This window comes from Malus sylvestris, chromosome 17 (genome assembly GCF_916048215.2).
Source record: "Malus sylvestris chromosome 17, drMalSylv7.2, whole genome shotgun sequence".
NCBI lineage: Eukaryota > Viridiplantae > Streptophyta > Magnoliopsida > Rosales > Rosaceae > Malus > Malus sylvestris.
Window position 1 is genome coordinate 7,632,068 of NC_062276.1, and position 20,887 is coordinate 7,652,954.

Sequence of the window (20,887 nt, forward strand, 5' to 3'; positions counted from 1 at the left end):
TTACTATTAGAACTTCTGTTAACCGATGATATGACGTTCACGTGGACAATAACTGAACGTCACGTTCCCATTTCAATATTAAAAAATTAAAAAAAAAACCCACCCGCCTTCTACCTCCCCCAACCCCCCTTCCTTCTTCCCTTTGCAACCCGCACCCTCTCCCCAAAAACCAGTCTCCCCCAACCTTCCTCCTCCAACCTGCAACCCGCACCGTCTCCCCCAACTTTCCTTCACCACCAAAACTAGTCTCCCCCAACCCGCACCCTCCCTTCCTTCTTCCCTCAGATCCAAGCTCACTCCTGTGCTTCTTCTTCCCTCTGTAACCTGCAATCTGCCATCTCCTTTGAAAATTCCAACCAGGTCCTTTTTCTTCTTATCCATCCCGTAAGTCCCTTGCATTTCTTTAATCTCTCCTTTTTAATCAATTTAATTTGCTTTTTTATGTGAGGAAATTGCTGGATTAAAAAGGGTTTATTTGTGAATAGCCAATTGTAAACATATCTAATTTAACTGTGTGTTATTGTTTTGGGGGTTAATTAGAACTTATAAATTAAGCTCTGGTTTCATTTTTTTGCTCATTTGATTCGTTGGGTTTACAAATTTTAATTTTCCAACATTGACCCAATTTTCTTTTCTGAAAAAACAAGAATTATCATTTTTTTGGTGGTATTAATTTATGTGAAACTCTGGTTTTGATTTGAGGGAAGAAGAAGCGCGGGAGTGAGCTTGGATCTGAGGGAATAAGGGTGCGGGTTGGGGGAGACTGGTCTTGGTGGTGAAGGAAAGTTGGGGGAGAGGGTGTGGGTTGCAGGTTGGAGGAGGAAGGTTGGGTGAAACTGGTTTTGGTGGTTGAAGTGAGCTTGGGGGAGACTGGTTTTGGGGGAAAGGGTGCGGGTTGTAGAGGGAATAAGGGAGGGGAGAGGTAGAAGACAGGTGGGGTTTTTTGTTTTTTGTTTTTTGTATTTTTTTAATTTTTTTTAATATTGAAGTGGGGCTATATTGACACGTGGCGTTCATTTATTGTCCACGTGAGCGCCATGTCATCAATTAATAGTCCCAAAATTAAGACTTGAGGTATGATTTTGGGAAGAAACAAACTTCATGTAGCAAATGTTGAAAACCACGAAACTTCAAAGTAGTAAACTGAGATTAACCCTACTTTTTTTATTGGTAAGTTGAATAATGACGTCATTGTTGTTAGGTTTGTCTGACGTGTAGGATTACTAGTACTTTTAAGGGGTGTTTGCTTGCCCTCACTAAGTGGTACTGGACTAGACTGGACTAACAATTAGTCCAATCTAGTGTTTGTTTTGTACTAGGATTATCTTTAATGAGACTAAGAGGGACTCGCAAGGACAAACTCCTTCGCTAGGAGTTCTTGGCTAGACCCCCCGATACCCATGAGATTGCTAAGACCTCATCTACTCCGTCCTCATCATGCTCTTATCTCTCTTGCTCTCTATTCTCTTAAGCACCGACAACCACCATCACACCACAACTCGCCAACTCCAGCGAGACCATACCACCAGCCCACCACCACTTTCTCCCTTTCTCCTCACCTTGAACCTAGAATTTTGAACTGAGGAAGATCCCGCTCTTACCGTTGTCTGTCCAACTCTAGTCGTCCTCCGATCCACCTCCAAGGAAGATCTCGCACTCACCGTCCTTGATTCAATAATGTCGAGAAGTTGTGTAGGTTAATTTATTTCATTTCTTGTATTTTTTTTGTTCAATTTCAAACTCGTGATGCAACTCTAAAAATGGCAGCAAAGCCTTGACCCGTAGCTCTAACACCGTCCCCCTTTTCCAGCCTTACCAGCTTGTTAATCAGGTTTGTGTTAATGGGTTTGATAAAATTACGTTAATTTGGATTAATTTATTAATTTATGGTCAATTACTTGGCTTGATTTGTGATTTTTGCTTTGTTTTTGCTACTTTGTTTCCTTGTCGTCACTTTTGAAAGAGGCTATGGTTTGATTTTGACCATAATCCATCACCAGCGCCTTACTTTTCTAGAAGTGGATAACCCCAATTAAAGTTCTTAAATAAGTTACTTAGACCACAATATATCACTGGTCAATTGAAGGTCCTTGAATGAGTTATTTGAGTATTGTGCAATCATACTTGTTCAGGTTTTTGTCACGTGGAAACATCACAAATCTATGGTATCAATCTGCTTATTGTGTTAAACTTTAGGTCTTTATTTGTTTTCCTTGTATGAATGAATCTGAAAATTCTTTTGAATGTAGCCAAGATGGAATGTTTGGGGTTGTGATGTTGGTCTTCATATGTGGAGGAAATTAGTGTGTTTTGGCGTTTGGTCTTCAATGGTCAAGTATTTTGGGATCAATTTTGTCGAGTAACTCAGACCGTGAAGATTTTTGTTTGAAAAGAAAAATGATGAATTACAGCACTACTCTTTCACATTCTTTTTTGTACAAGGAAAGCTATCTTAGCTATGAGTTTGGCTATTGTAGTTGATATGGTTCTGATAGCATGCCAAGCATTCTTTGGATATGGGACATGTCACATACGCCATCTTGAACTCGTTGCTAACTTGGTGCAGAAATATCTTATTCGTGCAACAATTTAGGATCCTACGTGCGCTCGTCCTATTTTTTGCACAGGAAGTTCTCGTTTGTACATGTGGACTCCTGGTGTTGCCTACAGTGTGAGCATCCCGCCCTAGCCACAATTTAGCATACTTGATCTAAAATGGAATTGAGTTGGAAGTTGTCTCCTCTTAAAGGATAAAGAGTTGTTTTGTTGCGCCTTTGTTGTAGTTCTTGAATTGAGTAAATATAGCTCGGATGATTGAGGCAGTTAGTTATTTTCCAGAGTTAATGTAGTATTGGGATCTTTCATTTGTCCTAGTTGGAACATTCAACAGTTTGATTAAATTGGTGACCTTTCCCTCTCTCATTTGTTTTTCCTTTCATTGGATTAGCACTAGTGCACATGGAATTGACTAACTGACTTGCTCCGTTGTGAGGGAAGACATTTTAATTGCTTAGTTTAATATACAAATGGAATGCATAAATTGTTCATGATCTCTTCCTTTTGCATATTGTTACTAGTTTTATTCAAACTAGTTGGAGCAAGTCAATTTACGTGTAGGAATCCAAATGTAGCAATGATCAATGCGCAGCTATCCATTTGTCATTGTGCCTCGCATCATTGTGGTCTTGGGATTGAATGCAATTTTCACGGTATGGACTGAAATTGGCTTATACATACAAGAGCAATTCCAAGTAATTATTTCACAATTGAGTAAAAATTTGAACTTGTTAGACATCAATTTTCGTTCTACTCAAATACAAGTATTTACCAACACCTTTAACTTTAATCTACAACTTTAAACCAAAGGTGAATAATTAAGAAAAGCATCCTGAACCCTGTCGATTGTTGGGAGAACACTTTGTTATATTGATGTTTGGAATAATGCTACTCTTTAATCATGTATTTTTTATTGAGTCTCACTCTCATCCAATATTATTAATTTTAATAATATCTTTAATAAAAAAAGAAATTAAAATAGAACAATAATGTAGTCCTAGTCTGAGCAAACACCAAATTGATGATAGTATTGTTTTTATTATCCTGCTTTTTAGTCAGACACTGCACCAAACGCTTCACTAAGTTAGTCCAGCTTAGTCTAGTCTAAGCCAATCTAGCTTAGTCCCTGAAGCTAGTCCAGTCCGAGACAGTCCGGTGCAACAAATGTACCCTTACTGGTCTTTAAATTCTTGTTGCTCAAGAAACTTTTGCTCGCCACATCACGAGTTGTTTAAATTAACCTGTCGAGACTTCCACGGGCAATGTTGAAGCCCTCTCAAGAAATGCTCAAATCCCGTTGCGCTATTGAATTCCAAACGAAAATTTTAGATACTTGATAGTTTTTATTTATATTTTGTAAATTAATATAAATCAAACATATTAATTGTTGAATGTTCGTTGCCACTCAATACTACGGTCTAGTGGCATTATTCTTTATTTGTAAATGAGAGGTATTAAGTTTGAATTTTGTTGAATGTTCGTTTGAAAAAAAATTAATACATCCCACGCCCAACATCGACCCGTACGCTAATCAGAAATTGTCTCCGTAAAATCCCGAAACCACCCCTATCTGTTTCCCTCCCAAAGAGCAAAGCAAATGCCCCTCACGCCCTTTCCGTGGCAAAATGTCCGTACTCGAAGAAATGGAATCGCCCGAAACGCGAGTGATGAGAGAGAAAGAGGGGAGAGTGAGAGAGAGAGAGAGAGAGAGAGAGAGAGAGAGAGGATACGGAATCGAAAATGGACAAAAAGGTCGACAAACGGGGCAGGAGACGCAGAGTGGTCTGTGTGGTCTGTGTACGGACCCTGACCTCACCAGCCGCCTTACTGCATGATCGCCACTCCCCGGGCGCCACGTGTCCCTTCCCTACGCCTTCCTCGTAACGTCCCTCTGATCATATATTCTCACATTCGCACAGGAACACTGTTGAGAGGAGAGAGAGAAATGGATGAGACTGAGACAGAGCTGCGGAGGGCAATTCGGTCATTGTCGGGCAGAGCTGACGGAGGTGGAGAGAAGGCCACTGCTTGTGTCACTACTGGTTGGGATGAGGAGGAGGCCACCTTCAACGCCATCATGTCCTCCGGTATCACCTTCCAGTCCTTCCTCCCCACCACCACCTCCGCCCCTCACCACCTCCAAAGCCCAATGCTGCCGTCACCCCCGTCTCTAAAACCCCTACCCTACTCCGATTTCGCTCAAGACACATTCACCAATGTTAGCCCCGCCACCGCCGCCGCCTTGGACTACTCCCAAGTCCTGAGGTTGGCTAAACACGAACCAATTTCCAACTACCAAGACTACTTCCCAACCCCAACATTTTACGATTACCCACCTGATCTCAACTTGCTGCCCACCACCCATTTCTCTCCTCCTCCGCCGCGTCATCTCCAGCACCACGACAATGAATCCAACCACTACTCCTCCATCTTCCAGCACTTGCCAGATCTCCTTCCTCTCGACCCATCTAACTATTTCCCATGTTCTTCATCTTCCTCATCACCCTACAAACGCCCCCGATTCGTCGGCTCTCATCACTTCTGCTACCCGTCAGCTTCTTTCGCCGCCGCCGTCGCCACCCAACATTTCCATCCTCATCCTCCTCTACCCCATTTCAACAACGCCCCTCTGTTCCCACCTCTTAACAACTATGGCTTCCGAACCTCCTCTGCTTCTCAATCTTCATCACACGCCAACGCTCCTACTCCCCCTCCTCCTCCGGCGCCGCAGGTTAAAACTAAGAGAAGGATTACAACCCCATCCCCGTCCCTACCCGGCAGTGCTCTCGCTCGCGAGCGGAGGCAGAGGCTGAGCGACAAGACTCGCTGCCTGCAGAAGCTCCTACCCTGGGACAAGAAAATGGACTCCGCCACCACTTACGGAGAGGCCTACAAGTACATCCAGTTCCTCCAGGCTCAGCTCTCCGCGCTCCAAACCATGCCCGTCCTTACTCCGCCCACCACTTCCTTTGCTACCAGTAGCGTCGGCGGCAAGCTGGAGAGGCTGAGCCGCAACCAGCTTCTGCAGGTTCTGCTCAACTCCCCTTCTGCTCAGACCGTCATGTACTCCCGCGGCTGCTGTGTGTTTTCGGTGGAGCAGTTGGATCAAATCAGCCGCCGATTCAGCCACAAAATGGGGTCCTCCACCGCCTCCAAATCATCTCCACCGTCCCCATAGCTCCATTGATTATCATTCTCTCCTACTAAGTAAAACCAACTCCACTAATCATGATTACTGCTGCTTAATATTGGGTTATCTGCGTCTAATCGCCTTGATTTCTAAAGTTGGTCTCTTTTGTTTTTTAAATTTAGTCTGATTTGTCTCTAACCTTTTTTGATGAAATTAGTCAGAGTTTTGGTCAGTGAGTGATCCTTTTGGAACAGAGTGCTGGTTGGAATTAAGGCCATTATAATATTAGGAGAGAAGGTGACAGTTAACCATAGCTATAGTCTATATCTAGGGACAGGGGAAACAGAGAACACCAATGAAAAAAGTACTTTAATATTGTAATTTGGAAAATTTACGGTTTGGAAGAAGAACCAAATGCTTTATTTTCTTGCTATTAAGTGGTCGCACAATTCCAATCATGTGACGCCGCTACCGAAGATTTTCTCATCTAATAATCATGTCCTAACCATTTAATACTATAGTTTAGTAGTATTTTTTTTTATTTGTATGTGAGAGGTATTATGATCAATTCTCTATAAAGGCAAATTTGAACAACATTATTACTAGCCCATTGTGAGGCTTAGCCTACTCCCTTAAGCCTTTAATACAATGGCGGAGCTAAGAATTTACAACGATGGAGGTCAAAAAATAGCTTTCAAAATTGATCATACTTCCATTTATAATTGTCCACGACGTGTTTCATATTTTGGAAATGTTGTATCACACCATCATTATCAATAGAATCAAATATATCATTCTCAATGTATACGACCAAACTATCACTCAACCATTCATCACTCACGCTTGTATCACCAAAAAACTCTTTCAACGGAAGTGTCGCAACGGGTAAAGTTATTGCTAATTTCACTAGCAAGTACACCAAGGGGTACTGTCTAGACTTGACATTTGTGTCGTGTTTTTCATGTTCGTGTCGTTTTCGTGACATATCTGATATCTTAACGAGTCGTGTTGTGTGACACTCATTAAAGTAAGCAGGTAATATAGCCCGAGCCGAAATCGACCTGTTAATATTATCAAGTAATATGACCCAACCCGTTACCAATTAAAGAAAATATATTTTAAATCAATAAATAATGAAAATGAAAAATATAATTTGACAAACAAAAATGGAAAACATAATACTAAATTAGTATATGCATATTATATTGTCACATATATATTACTTCAAAACATAAAAAAATATATATTTGTCTTTCAAGTATTTGACACATCTCGACCTAAATCAGGGCATGCTGGCCGTTACGTAAGAGTGACGTAACCATGTGCACAATGCGGAAGCAAAATTGATATAAATTGTTGATGCACAAAACCGGAGGTCTTGGAACAACATAAATCCGACCGTGAATTTGCAAGAAAGTAAAGGACACAAGATGTATCGTGGTTTACCCCAATGTTTGGGCTACGTCCACACTGATGTTGATTGTATTTCTCTGTATGAATGTATGAATTACAAGCGTGAGGGGGAGTCCCCCAGAGAAAGAGAGGGTTTGAGAGAGCTTCTCTGTGAGGATGAGAGCTTTGAATATGAGAGCCTCTGTTTGGGGATGTAAGGCTTGAGGATTGTGAGGGTGAGGAGTCCCTTTTATAGACTAAGGGCTCTTCACTTATTACATATTTGCCCCTTCATTTATTACATAATTATATTTGAGTCCCCAGAGTATTTATATGAGGTCTAAATACGGAGGCCCTAAGTATGGTACAAACAGTAATCCCCCAAGTTTTCAGTCAAAAGAATCTTTTGGCTGGAGACTTGAAATTCAGTCCATGTGTAGGCCGAAGTAACTAGATGTCGTCTAGAACTAATACTCGATATGAGGCGATGCTCAATCTGAAATGATGCTCAACTAGAAGTAGCACATGTTGCGAGGCTGCTCGGTTTGTGGCTTATGTTGCCTTAGTTGGCTCGGCTTGTGGCGTTGAAGGTGAGGGAGTCTCTTTTATAGAATAAGGGCTTGCTCTTAAACACATGAATGATGGGCTAGAGTTGATGCTCTCTAATGATGGTGAGGGAGTCTTTTTTATAGAATAAGGGCTCGCTCTTCAATACATAAGTGATGGGCTAGAGTTGAGGCTCGCGGTGAGGTGGTTGCTCAGCAGATGGCAATGCTCTCTAATGATGGTGAGGGAGTCCCTTTTATAGAATAAGGGCTCACTCCTAAATACATAAGTGATGAGTTATGAGTGATGCTCGCGGCAAGGCGGTTACTTAACAGGCGGCGATGCTCTCTAATGATGGTGAGGGAGTCCCTTTTATAGAATAAGGGCTCGCTCCTCAATACATAAATAATGGGTTAAGTCCCCCAAGTATTTTTCATGAGGCCCAGTTGCGGAAGCCCAATATATGGTACATAGTGTAGTCCCCCAAGTCTTCAGTCAATAGAGTCTATTAGCTGGAGACTTCAAATTGAATCCATGTATGGGCCGAAATGGTGGTTGTTCGGAGGCGGTATTTGTATACCCTGCACTGAATCTTTGTAGGTGAAGCTTTGCAAGTGAAGCTTTGAAGCTAGGGCTTTTGTAAATGAAGCTTTTGAAGTTGGAGCTCTGTAAATGAAGCTTTCGAAGCTGATTGACATGAGTGATGCTCATGAATGTTTTATGTTGACTGACATGAGTGATGCTCATGGATGTTGACATGAGTGATGCTCATGAATGTTGACATGAATGATGGTCATGAATGTTTATGTATGATTGACATGAGTGATGCTCATGAACATTTATGTATGATTGACATGAGTGATGCTCATGATTGATATGAGTGATGCTCATGAACATTTATGTATGATTGACATGAGTGATGCTCATGTATAATTTTGGAGTACTGGACGTACTTTTGATCACCTAGTTAGTGATAATAACAGCAGGCTGCCGAATAGTTTTTGGAGTACTGGACGTACTTTTGATCACCTGGTTAGTGATAATAGCGATAGACTGCCGAATAATTTTGGAGTACTGGACGTATTTTTGATCACCTGGTTGGTGATAATAGCGGCAGGCTGCCAAATAATTTTTTGTAATACTGGACGTACTTTTGATCACTTGCAGACTGCCAAATAATTTTTTGTAGTACTGAACGTACTTTTGATCACCTGGTTGGTGATAATAGAGGGTCTGACTCTTTTGGGCATATGGGCCTTCGCCCTCCACATAACATTCCAGCCCATTATTTTGGGCTTGCCTTTTATTTTTATTTTTTATGATTACTTTCTGATGGAGTTATACATATGTCTCCGAAAGATAAGAAAAATAAATCACATCATTTAAAAATAAATCCGACCCTCTGCTCAATGGGTCCCACCCATAATTCCCTTTTCTACATGTTATCACCACCGCAATTATGTCTGCTTCTTTTTATCTTCTTTTGCTTTCTGCTTTTACTTTTTGCTTTCTGCTTTTGTTTCCCACTCCATTTCCAGACATCCTTTTGCTTTTTCTTTTCTCTTTCCACTGCGCCTCTGTCTCTGTCTCTGTCTCTGTATCTGCGCTGCTGTCTATTTGTAAAAAGCATCTTTGGAGGTCATCACTCATGAGCTCTGTAACCACTTCTTTGGAGGTCATCAACCCACCTGTGCTTGCATGCATCTGATCCAAACCCCTTTCGTCCTCAACGGTGAGTAGATTACGAGAAAGAAGGGTAGATTACAAGAAATGGGTTTATCCCCACTGGTAAATTGAATAAAACCGGGAATAAATAAGAAGAGACGGACAAGAAGGGTTAGGAATGCAGCCCAGATACCATATTCACCTTTAATCCATAAGATGACAGCAGCCGGCGCTTGTAGAAGAAATAAGGGAACAAGAAATGATTTCTGAACAGCAGTCCCTTTTGCAAGCAATAGAACCGTACTAGAAATGATGGAGATAAATTGGAAGATGTTGATACAGAGAGGTGTAGCGTAAGTGTAACACATCGCACTCGATCCCCTCCTCTTACCCTTCATTACCACGAACTCCTTCTTTATACCAATCGAAACTCTGAAAGGGTTGCGGTGGAGTGAGCTCATACTAAGACAAGAGAGCTTGGCCGACCTCGGTTGAAAGGCAGAGAATTTAAAGGTGGTAGTGCTGCTACTGCCGACGCTGTAGAGAGAGATAGTCGGTGGTGAAGTGGAGGAGAGTGAGATTAACGGACTTGCAAGAAGGAGAAGCAGCAGCATGCTCAGAGGCCTGAGTGTTTTTCTTCTCCAACTGAGCTGCTAGATTTGGCGACAGAGGAACAGAAGAAACCTCATTCTTGGCTAATGGAGAACTAAAGCCTGCTGCTTTACCCACATCAACCTCAGATCCATTAGTCAGGGTAAAAGCCTATTTCTCATAACACCCATCAATGGCATTAGAGAATCCCCTGTTTGCCCCTGACACAGGGTTCTTTGGAAGGTTTGGAGAAAACCCAGTTGGCTTGTTCTTATTCCTCTGGTTCTTCTGAACGATGTCTGGAGTCTAACCACATTGGGCTAATCTCAGAGAACCAGTCGGGAATAACAGTAGAGACATAATCTGACTCTTTGCCACCGTCAGTCTCCATGGACACTGCTGAAGCAGCAATTTCCGCGTCGTTTTCTTTTTCCTCCCTAGCCATTTTCACGGGTAAATCAGCAGACCCCACCACAATCTCGTTCGCCATAGCCAAACGCACTAAAAGAATGAACTAACGAAACAGAAGGAGGCGATATGAATGAGCGAGCCGCCAGCGAGCGAGTTTCCAAACGGTTTAAGGACACTCTGAGACAAAGAGTGTGGTAGAGAGAGAAATCAGAGTTACAGAGAGTAAGGTAGAGAGAGAAAGAACAGAGAAGAGAGGGGGGTTGAAGTTGGAGGTTTAAAGTGTGTACGACAGTTTAGCTGGTGGTTCTTGGAAGAGAAGGAAGCAGGCCGGAGGTACTGATTCTGCTTCTCAAAGAAAATGGTGGGACGTTTTTCGGTGTATTTTGGGTTTTTTTTTACAGATTTACAGTGGAGGTGAAAAAATGAAAGAAAACCAACATAGCTTTTCATCTCGATTCTCACAAACGGCGCCAAATGTTGATGCACAAACTGGAGGGGTATTGGAACAATGTAAACCAGATCGTGAATCTACAAGAAAGTAAAGAACACAGGATGTATCATGATTCACCCTAATGTTTGGGCTACATCCACACTGATGTTGATATTGTTTCACTCTGAATGATGAATATACAAGAAGGCTAGAGGCAGTGTGCTCTCTTGCCTATTTTCTGTGTGCTCTCTTCCCATAGCCTAAGATTTTGGCCTCTCCCAATGAGGAGAGTAAATAGTCATTTTATAGAATAAGGGCTCATCTCTTATTACATATTTGCCCATTCATTTATTACATAATTACATTTGAGTCCCCCGAGTATTTATATGAGGTCTAAATACAGAGGCCCTAAGTATGGTACAAACAGTAGTACCCAAAGTTTTCAGTCAAAAGAGTCTTTTGGCTGTGATCACTCATATATTTCATGCATTTATATCATCCATTTCTAAAGTCTTTGTGATGTTTTTGTGTTAAAATTGTGGCATTTTACCTTACATTGTGTTAAGGGTCTTGTATTTCATTAATTTCTTTGAGTTTGTTAAGGGTCTTGTATTTCATTAATTTCTAACCTTCAGTATTAATGTGTAACATTCTTTTTATAAGTTGGCCATGATTTCTTATTCCTTCTGCCAGTTTATTTTATGAGGTTGCATTTGCAGGTTTTCGATGAAAGCAAAAGGCAGAAAACGTGCATGTGAAAGCAAAAGAGCAGTGCAGCTGCCCTTGGGCAGCAGAAAAAGAACTTTTGTTATTCTCTTGCAGTGTGAGGCTCAGCAAAAAGAAAAGAAGGAATACAAAAACAAAACAAAAGAAAGAATAAAAGGAAGAGTGGAAGGAATAAGAAAAGGAAAAGAAGAATAATGGGATGGAAGAAGAAGCATAAAAGCAAAAGAAATAGGGGAGCACTCGGACTGCAGGAGAAAGATATAAAAAAAAGAAGAGAAAAGCTGCCTTGGCAGCGTGAGGGAGAGAAGAGAACTGACGTGAGGCGCAGAAAAGGAAGAGGACGGGGGCAGAAGCAGCAGAAGCAAGGTGCAGGGAACGTGAAAGGTGCGGAATAACAGCTGCTTGGCAGCGTGGAAGAAAATAAAGAAAAGGAAAGCTGCCTCTTGCAGCAAGGCAGCTCGCATGAATAAAAAGACTCGGACAAGAGAGAAGACGGAGAGAACAGAAACGAAAGAAAAAAAAAACTGTTAGAGATAAAAAAAAAATAAAAGAAGCAAAGGGAGAGACTGACGGGCAGAAGAGGAAGTGATAGAGCACAGAGAGCAGAGGTGCGAGGCAGGGCGCAGAGAGAAAGAAGCACGGCAGAGAGCAAAACTCCACTCTATTTTTCTTGGTTTTGTCTTCTCAAACTCATGCTTTACTTTTGGTTTAATTTGATAATTATGTGTAACTAATTTTTAGTAGATAGGGGCTGTTTTGAAGCCCCGAATATGATTGTAAGTATGTTGTGATATTTTGTTTGAATGACTTTTATGAAAGGATGAAAATTGTTTCACTACTTATGTCATTGATAAATTCTTTATGTGTTTCTATGGATGCATACATAGTGAGCATATTTAGGATTTTAATGCTATGAATATATGTCTGCCTGCCCTTGTTGAATGAGGACCTACATATGTTCTAGAGTAGCACTTGTTAATTGTGGTTAACATGTGAACCGATTTCTAGGATAAGTAAGACAACGCCAGTACTTACGATGCCTTGTGATGACTCAAACTCTTTTTATTCTTAATGATTTCTACTTGTTAAATCTATGAACACACCATTCTAGATTGCATGCTAGGGACTAAGTTAAGTTGAAAACGCCATTCTCTTAACATACTACGTAAGAAAGAGTAATAGGTTGAGTTCTAACAGTGAGCCAACTTGAGCATCTTCATCCGGAAATAAAAGGGATTTGAATGAAACATAACATACTTACATGATTATTTGGTGGTGGATAACATGTCCCCTAACTCGTTTTCTTAACTTGTGAATTAAAATCTATTGGTATTATTTAAAATCTGTTTCTGTACTGTTTTTGTACGATTTAATTTAAATAGAAAATCAACTCCAAAAATCCCAAAAATTTGTGAGACTGTCGTACTGTGTGTCTAGTTTATGAGTATCGTTGCATTTGGATAAGTGTAAGTTAGTTTAATAATTATTGTTCGGTGGCTGGTCAGTGGAGACAGCCACCCTGTTTTTGTGACATTTTTAAGTATTTGGATAAAACAATCTTCTGCGGGAAAGACCCTTATTTTCATATGCTACAATTGACAAATCTTAGTGTTAATAAGGAAAATTAATAGGATTATTGTGTGCTACTTTGTGGTGCGTTATAAATTACTATCAAATTTTTGGCGCCGTGTCGCCGGGGATTGTTATTTCTGATTGCTTATATTTTATTTTTATTTTTATTTTTATTTATTTGTATTATTTTCTATTTCTTGTCTATTTAGTGTTTTTGGTTTTGGGTTTATTTCAGGTACTTTTTGTAGTATATGCAAACTCGAAGGTCCGAAAGCATTGATATAGCTCCCTACAATCCTGAGCCTGAACAAATACTTCGAAAGGTTCGAGGAGAAATCAAACAGAATCAAGCATTGGTGTCCGTACCATCATCATCGTCTCCACCACATTTTAGTTCAATAAAGGAGGAAAAACCACAATGAGACATGGCTGACAACCGTACTCTGAGGGAGTTGGCAACGCCAAACACGGATCAACAACCATTGTGCATCACATATCCAAATGACGAAGGAGGATGTGAGCTCAAGTCCGGCATGATTCACTATTTGCCTAAGTTCCATGGGTTCTCAACAGAGGATGCCAACAAGCATCTTATGGAGTTTCATGTAGTATGCTCAGGAATGAGACCAGCAAATGTGAATGAGGAGCAAGTCAAGTTGAGAGCATTCCCATTTACATTAGAAGCTAAGGCAAAGGAGTGGCTTTACAATTTACCTCCGGGATCAATGAACACCTGGAACCAGGTGAAGCAAGCATTCTTGGAGCAATATTTTCCAGCCACCAAAGCTGCAAGCATAAGGAAAGACATATGTGCAATCCGACAACAACATGGAGAGCCCTTTGGAGATTACTATGAGCGATTCACACATTTGGTTGCATCTTGTCCTAATCATCAAATTTCAGAGCATCTTTTAATACAGTATTTTTATGAAGGATTATGTGGTACTGATCGTATAATGCTTGATGCAGCCAGTGGAGGAGCATTCATGGACAAGACACCAATAAATGCTAAGGCATTATTAAAGAACATTGCTGGCAACACACGACAATTTGGAGGGAGAGATGAGCTACCTTTTAAGAAAGTTAACGAGGTAAGTGCTAATTCTAGTATTGAATTACAATTAGCTAACTTGACTAATCTTGTGCAACAGGTTATTGTGGCTCCAAAACAAGTGTGTGGTGTATGTTCAATGATGGGACATGTCACGGACATGTGCCCTTCGTTGATGGATCAAGGTGGTCTTGAGCAAGCTAATGCATTAGGAGGATTTCAAGGGCAACAAAGGCAAAAGTATGATCCATATTCCAACAACTATAATGCAGGATGGCGCGATCATCCACACTTAAAATGGAACAATCAAGACAATGGACAATCTGTTCCTAACAATTATAACCGTCCACCTGGCTTCTTTCAAGCAAGACCACATGCACCATTTCAGCCTCAACAACAACAAGCTCCAAGTAAGTCTCTTGAGGATTTAATTGCTTCTTTAGCTAACTCTACTCAATCTCATCAACAGAAAACAGACAAAGCAATTGAAAACCTTGAGCGCCAAATGAGTCAGTTAGCAAGTTTGATGGGGCAACAACACCAACCAGGAAGGTTACCAAGCCAAACTGTGACCAATCCAAATGCGGAGCAGTTAAATGCTATGACTTTAAGGAGTGGAAAAGAAGTTTTTGAGCATCCAAGGATGCAACAAGGGGAGTTACAAACCAAAAATCTTGAGCAAGATGAAGCTTCAACAGAAATTGAAAAGTCTTCTAAAGCAGTTGAATTAAATAAAAAAAATTCTAATACTGTAAGAAAAGAAATTCAAAATTCATTTAACTCATGTGTCCCTATTCCTTTCCCTCGCAGGTTTATGAAGTCAAAGAAAGAGCAAACTGATAAGGAAATCTTGGATACTTTCCGAAAAGTCCAAGTGAACTTACCTCTTTTAGATGCCATAAAACAAGTGCCCAAGTATGCAAAGTTCCTTAAAGAGCTTTGTACAAACAAGAGGAGATTCAATGATCAAGAAACTGTGGCATTAAGTGAGGAAGCATCAGCTGTTTTGCAAAGGAAGCTACCACCAAAGTTGAAGGATGCCGGTAGCTTTACCATTCCATGTGTAATTGGAGGGAAAGAGTTTGGGAGAGCATTGTGTGATTTGGGGGCATCCATCAATCTGATGCCATATTCAGTGTATGAATCATTGAACCTTGGAGAGTTGAAGGAAACAAAGGTAATAATCCAGTTGGCAGACCGTTCAAATAGATATCCGAAAGGCTTATTGGAGGATGTACTTGTGCAAGTGAATGAGCTTATTTTTCCTGCTGATTTTTTTGTTCTTGAGATGGAACATGACCCTATGCCTACTGCACTTCCTCTTATATTGGGAAGACCATTCCTTAGAACGGCACGTACAAAGATTGACGTCTATGATGGTACCTTGACCATGGAAATTGATGGAGAAATTGTCAAATTCAGAATCTTCGATGCTATGAGGTACCCTAATGATTTTGAATCTTGTTTCTCTATTGATGCGTTTGACTATTTTGTGCAGGATTGTTTTAATGAAAGTGTGGGACAAGGTAATTTAGAAAAGGTGTTAGTGCATAGCATTACACATGAAAAGCTTAATACTTTCGAGCACATTGATGAAGAATTAATTCAGACTATGGCAGATCTTGAGTCTCTTTCACCAATTCACGGTAAATCTTCTGCCTATTTTATTTCTCTTCCTATTTCTAACAAAAAAAATCTTCCTTCTGTGATTCAGGCACCAAAATTAGAGCTTAAATCGATTCCTGAATATTTGAAGTATGCATTTTTGGGAGAGGAAGAAACATTACCAGTCATCATATCATCACAACTCACAGCAGAGGAGATGGAGAAACTGATCCGGGTACTGAAGGATCATAAAACTGCGATAGCTTGGAGCATTACAGATATCAAAGGTATAAATCCAGCTACATGTATGCATAAGATTCTGTTGGAGGAAGGTGCAAAACCAACAAGGGAAGCTCAACGGCGTTTAAACCCTCTCATGATGGAGGTCGTCAAGAAAGAGGTTATCAAACTTCTTGATGTTGGCATCATATATCCTATTTCAGACAGCAAGTGGGTGAGCCCTGTTCACGTAGTTCCAAAGCGATCAGGAGTCACAGTTGTTAAGAATGAAGCTAATGAGCTAGTGCCTACACGTGTGCAAAATAGTTGGAGAGTTTGTACAGACTATCGGAAGATAAACAACACCACACGCAAGGATCATTTTCCAGTCCCATTCATTGATCAAATGTTAGAAAGGTTAGCTGGTCATTCTCATTATTGTTTTCTTGATGGCTATTCTGGATATAATCAAATTGCAGTTGCTCCAGAGGATCAAGAAAAGACGACTTTCACATGTCCATTTGGTACATTTGCATATCGAAGGATGCCGTTTGGACTTTGCAACGCACCTGCCACATTTCAAAGGTGTATGGTGAGTATCTTTTCTGATATGATTGAGAAAATAATTGAAGTGTTCATGGATGATTTTTCTGTTTATGGTGATTCTTTTGATACATGTCTACATAATCTGTCCCTAGTTTTAAAACGTTGCCAAGAAACTAATCTGGTCTTAAATTGGGAAAAATGTCATTTCATGGTTTCTCATGGATTAGTTCTAGGGCATATCATATCTGAAAAGGGAATTGAAGTGGATAAGTCTAAAGCAGAACTTGTTAGTTCTTTACCTCTCCCTACTACTGTCAGGGAGGTTCGTTCTTTTCTGGGACATGCAGGTTTTTACCGCAGGTTTATGAAGGACTTCTCAAAGATTTCTAGACCGTTGTGTCGTTTGCTTCAAAAGGATGTATCATTTGATATGAATAAAGAGTGTGTGGTAGCATTCAACAAGCTTAAGGAGTTGTTATCCACAGCTCCTGTGATCATGCCACCAGATTGGAGTTTACCTTTTGAGTTGATGTGCGATGCTTCAGACTATGCAGTCGGAGCAGTTCTAGGGCAACGTGTCAACAAAGTGCCTCATGTCATTTATTATGCATCCCGGACACTTAATGATGCCCAGTTGAATTATTCAACAACAGAGAAGGAGTTTTTAGCTGTTGTATTCGCTTTAGAAAAATTTCGATCTTATCTGATTGGGACTAAAATTATTGTGTTTTCTGACCATGCAGCATTAAAGTATCTACTCACAAAAAAGGATGCAAAACCTCGACTCATTCGATGGATACTTCTACTTCAAGAGTTTGACTTAGAGATCAAGGATAAAAAAGGGAGTGAGAATGTTGTAGCAGATCATCTTAGCCGATTTGTGCATTCAAACACAGAGGAAGATCTCATCCCTTTAAGTGAGAGTTTTCCGGATGAGCAATTGTTTTCATTAAAGATTACTGACCCTTGGTATGCAGATATTATCAATTACAAGGTCATCAAAAAGATTCCGGATGATTTTACACGTGCTCAGAAAGATAAGCTTGTCAAAACCGCCAAATACTACGAGTGGGATGATCCTTATTTGTGGAAATATTGCACTGATCAATTAATTAGAAGGTGTGTCCCCGAATCTGAGTTTAAATCTATTCTAACTTTTTGTCATTCTTATGCATGTGGTGGCCATTTTGGAGCAAAGAGGACAGCACTTAAGGTGCTAGAGAGTGGATTTTATTGGCCGAGTCTGTTTAGGGATGCGTATGAGTTTTGTGCAACATGTGATCGTTGTCAACGAACAGGTAACTTGGGCCCAAGAAATCAAATGCCACAAACCCCTATTTTGGTTGTTGAGATCTTTGATGTGTGGGGCATTGATTTCATGGGACCTTTTCCATCTTCAAATGGTTTTCTGTACATTTTATTGGCTGTGGATTATGTTTCTAAATGGGTGGAAGCAAAAGCCACCAAAACTAATGATTCAAAAGTTGTTTCAGATTTTATTAAGAGTAACATCTTTGCAAGATTTGGAATACCTAGAGCAATCATTAGCGATGGAGGGAGTCATTTTTGCAATCGAACATTTGAAGCGTTGCTTAGGAAGTACAATGTCACACATAAGGTGTCTACACCTTATCATCCGCAAACTAGCGGTCAAGCAGAAGTATCAAATCGTGAGGTGAAGCAAATTTTGGAGAAAACTGTGAGTCCTAGTAGGAAGGATTGGAGCATGCGCTTGAACGATGCATTGTGGGCTTATAGGACTGCCTATAAGACTCCTATTGGAATGTCCCCATTTCGGTTAATTTATGGGAAACCATGCCGTCTTCCAGTAGAGTTAGAGCACAAAGCTTATTGGGCGATCAAAGCCTACAACATGGACATGAGTGTTGCCGGGAAGCAAAGGAAGCTTCAATTAAATGAGTTAGACGAAATCCGGAATGATGCGTACGAGTCAAGTCGAATATACAAGGAGAAATCAAAGGCATTTCATGATAAGATGATCTTAGGGAAGAACTTTGTCATTGGACAGAAAGTTCTTCTATTTAATTCTCGCCTTCGATTATTTCCAGGTAAGCTTCGTTCTCGATGGATTGGTCCATTTGTTGTAACTAATATTTTTCCTCATGGTGCAGTGGAAATCCGAAGTACGAAGACCGTAAACGTGTTCAAAGTGAATGGGCATAGACTCAAGCCATATTACGAGCCTTTTGCCGAGCATGATGTGGAGGTTGTACCTCTCCAAGAACCAGTTCCCTTTGGATGATTACTGGAGGCATCGTCCGGCTGCAAGACGTTAAAGAAAGCGCTTCTTGGGAGGCAACCCAAGCTTTTTATCTTTCATCTTTATTTTGAATAATTTTAAATGTTCTTGTTCTGTTTTTCTCTTGTTTTCTGGTTTGTGTGTTTAAGTCCTACTTTTGTTCCGTTATGCAGGTAATGATGTTGCAATCTCTACCACAACTTCTTGCAAAGTACTTGTACATTCATAAAAAAAAAAAAGGAACATTAAGCAGATAAATACAAGAGGGAGTCTTCACATAGGCTGCTTAGGAGGAACTTCAGTAGTCGGCGGAGCTTCAGCAGTCGGCGGGGCCACAGAAGGAGGAGGCATCAGAGGTTGATCATTTGGAGCTTCACTACGAGGTATAGCCCCAGAAGACGAAGGCAGATGCGGTTGGAACAAGCCCACAAACCTCCGGTGATCAAGTAAAATCTGACCATCATTTTCCTGCAGCTGGTCAATTTTCCTCTTCATGTTTGTGGCATAATTGTGTGCAAGCTTGTGCAATTGTTTATTTTCATGCTTGAGTCCTCTAACCTCATCTTTGAGACTCTGTATTTCAGCCACCAACGATTCAACGTGACGGGTTCGAGCAAATAGGCGTTGGGCCATGTTGGACACAGAACCCGCACACTGCACGCTAAGAGCCAGAGACTCCTTAACCGCCAATTCATCAGACCGTCTAGCGAGCAGTCTGTTATCTCTGGGGGTGACAAGGTTCCGGGCCACCACCGCGGCGGTCATGTCATTTTTCATCATCGAATCCCCCACGGTAAGGGGACCGGTAGGGGATATGAAAGATGGGCGCCATATGTTGTCTGGTGAAGGCGGAGCTGCCTCTTCACCAATGTTCAAGTCAAAACGACGATCGGAAGGGCCAGACATTTTTCAGAGGTGGTGAAGAAAGAAGAGAGTCGGGCTGATTAAGATTTTGGAAGTGCAAGGAGGGAGTGTTTACAGGAGGGAGCTCAAGTGTGTTGTGGAACAAAATTAACGCCTCTATAAAAAGAAGAAATCAAAGAGGCGCTCCTCAGAGAGGCGTCCTCTCGCAAATCGAAGAGTCGGGGCTCATTTCTCAAAAGCCGGATTCTTTTCTCAAAAGAGGCGTTTCATTTCTCAAAAAATGGGCTTGCTCAGAAACCACGAGCCGAACCCCGGATTTCAAAAGATCAAATTGTCCAGACGTGTTGTCACTCGTCACATGCAACTGGCAGCTTTGCAGAAATTACGGGCTGCTTTGTCAGAAAGCGCGTAATTTGTACTATTCATCCATCCACCGGCTGCCGACAATGAGTGAGGGAATAGTTCCGGTTGTGAAGAAAAGTCCTATAAGTATCTACCTTCGCCTTCCACAGCAAAGGCACACCCTCTCAGCACTTCTTCATCTCCGAGAATGCATTCCCAAAGAACCCTCTCGAGTCACTCTGTATTCCTCATTCCCTGGGATACCCCTGCAAACAACCCATCCAGAGCAAAAGTATTTCATATCATAAAGGTTGAAAGCAAGAGTATCTCATATCATGCATTCTCCATGTTCTTTTCCTTGTCTTTGTTCTAACCTGCAGGACATGGAGAAATTGCTCTCGAGTACTCGTCTTCCACTGCTGATGTACTTCCAAAGAAGCTGCCACATCTACCTGAAGAACAGATAAGGCAAGCGAAAATGATACCAGCAGCATGTGGAGACAATGTGCCGAAGAAACAAGCAGAGAAGAATGCAGCTTGCACAATCATCCCAGCAGAAGGAGTCTGAGATGAAGAACTAGAGAAGCTGCCACATCTGCTTGGAGAACAAATAAGGAACTGCAACATCACCAAAGAGCAAAGCTTCGCCGTACAATATCATCAAATCATCACTTGCAAGTAAAAAGCTAAGTGTCACCCCGTTCAAGAGGAAAGCTGTGGAAAGTCAACAAGCACGACCAATGATCACTTATTAGTTCTTTTCATTGTCTTTTATCGTGATTTTCAATTTTTCGTTTGCAATTTCTTAATTTACATTTTGCGTTACTTAACTGAATTATTTCTTTTCTTTGCAGGAACTTTTGGTTATTTCCACCTTTGAAGTTGATTGCAGAATTTTAGCTTGGGGGGTCATCGCTTGGTTTTACTGCAAACTAGGGAAGTTTTCAGTCCAATTGCTTTATTTTGTTTCTTATTATTTAT

The 20,887-nt window shown here is 40.9% G+C and overlaps 1 protein-coding gene and 1 long non-coding RNA gene across 2 annotated transcripts; both read left to right on the forward strand.

The window, feature by feature from the left end:
• Positions 1-141: 141 nt before the first annotated feature.
• LOC126609901 (uncharacterized) lies at positions 142-2,922 on the forward strand. Its single transcript, XR_007618320.1, has 2 exons — positions 142-384; positions 2,567-2,922. It is a non-coding gene; the product is annotated as an uncharacterized LOC126609901 (long non-coding RNA).
• A 1,465-nt stretch (positions 2,923-4,387) lies between these two features.
• On the forward strand, positions 4,388-6,084 carry LOC126609897 (uncharacterized). Its single transcript, XM_050277829.1, has one exon. The coding sequence runs from the start codon at positions 4,388-4,390 to the stop codon at positions 5,732-5,734; it is 1,347 nt and encodes a 448-aa protein (XP_050133786.1). The 3' UTR covers positions 5,735-6,084.
• Positions 6,085-20,887: the final 14,803 nt, after the last annotated feature.

What these genes read in the sequence shown, in the direction of transcription:
- LOC126609897 (XM_050277829.1), top strand. Translation starts at nt 4,388, where the DNA reads ATGATCGCCACTCCCCGGGCGCCACGTGTCCCTTCCCTACGCCTTCCT.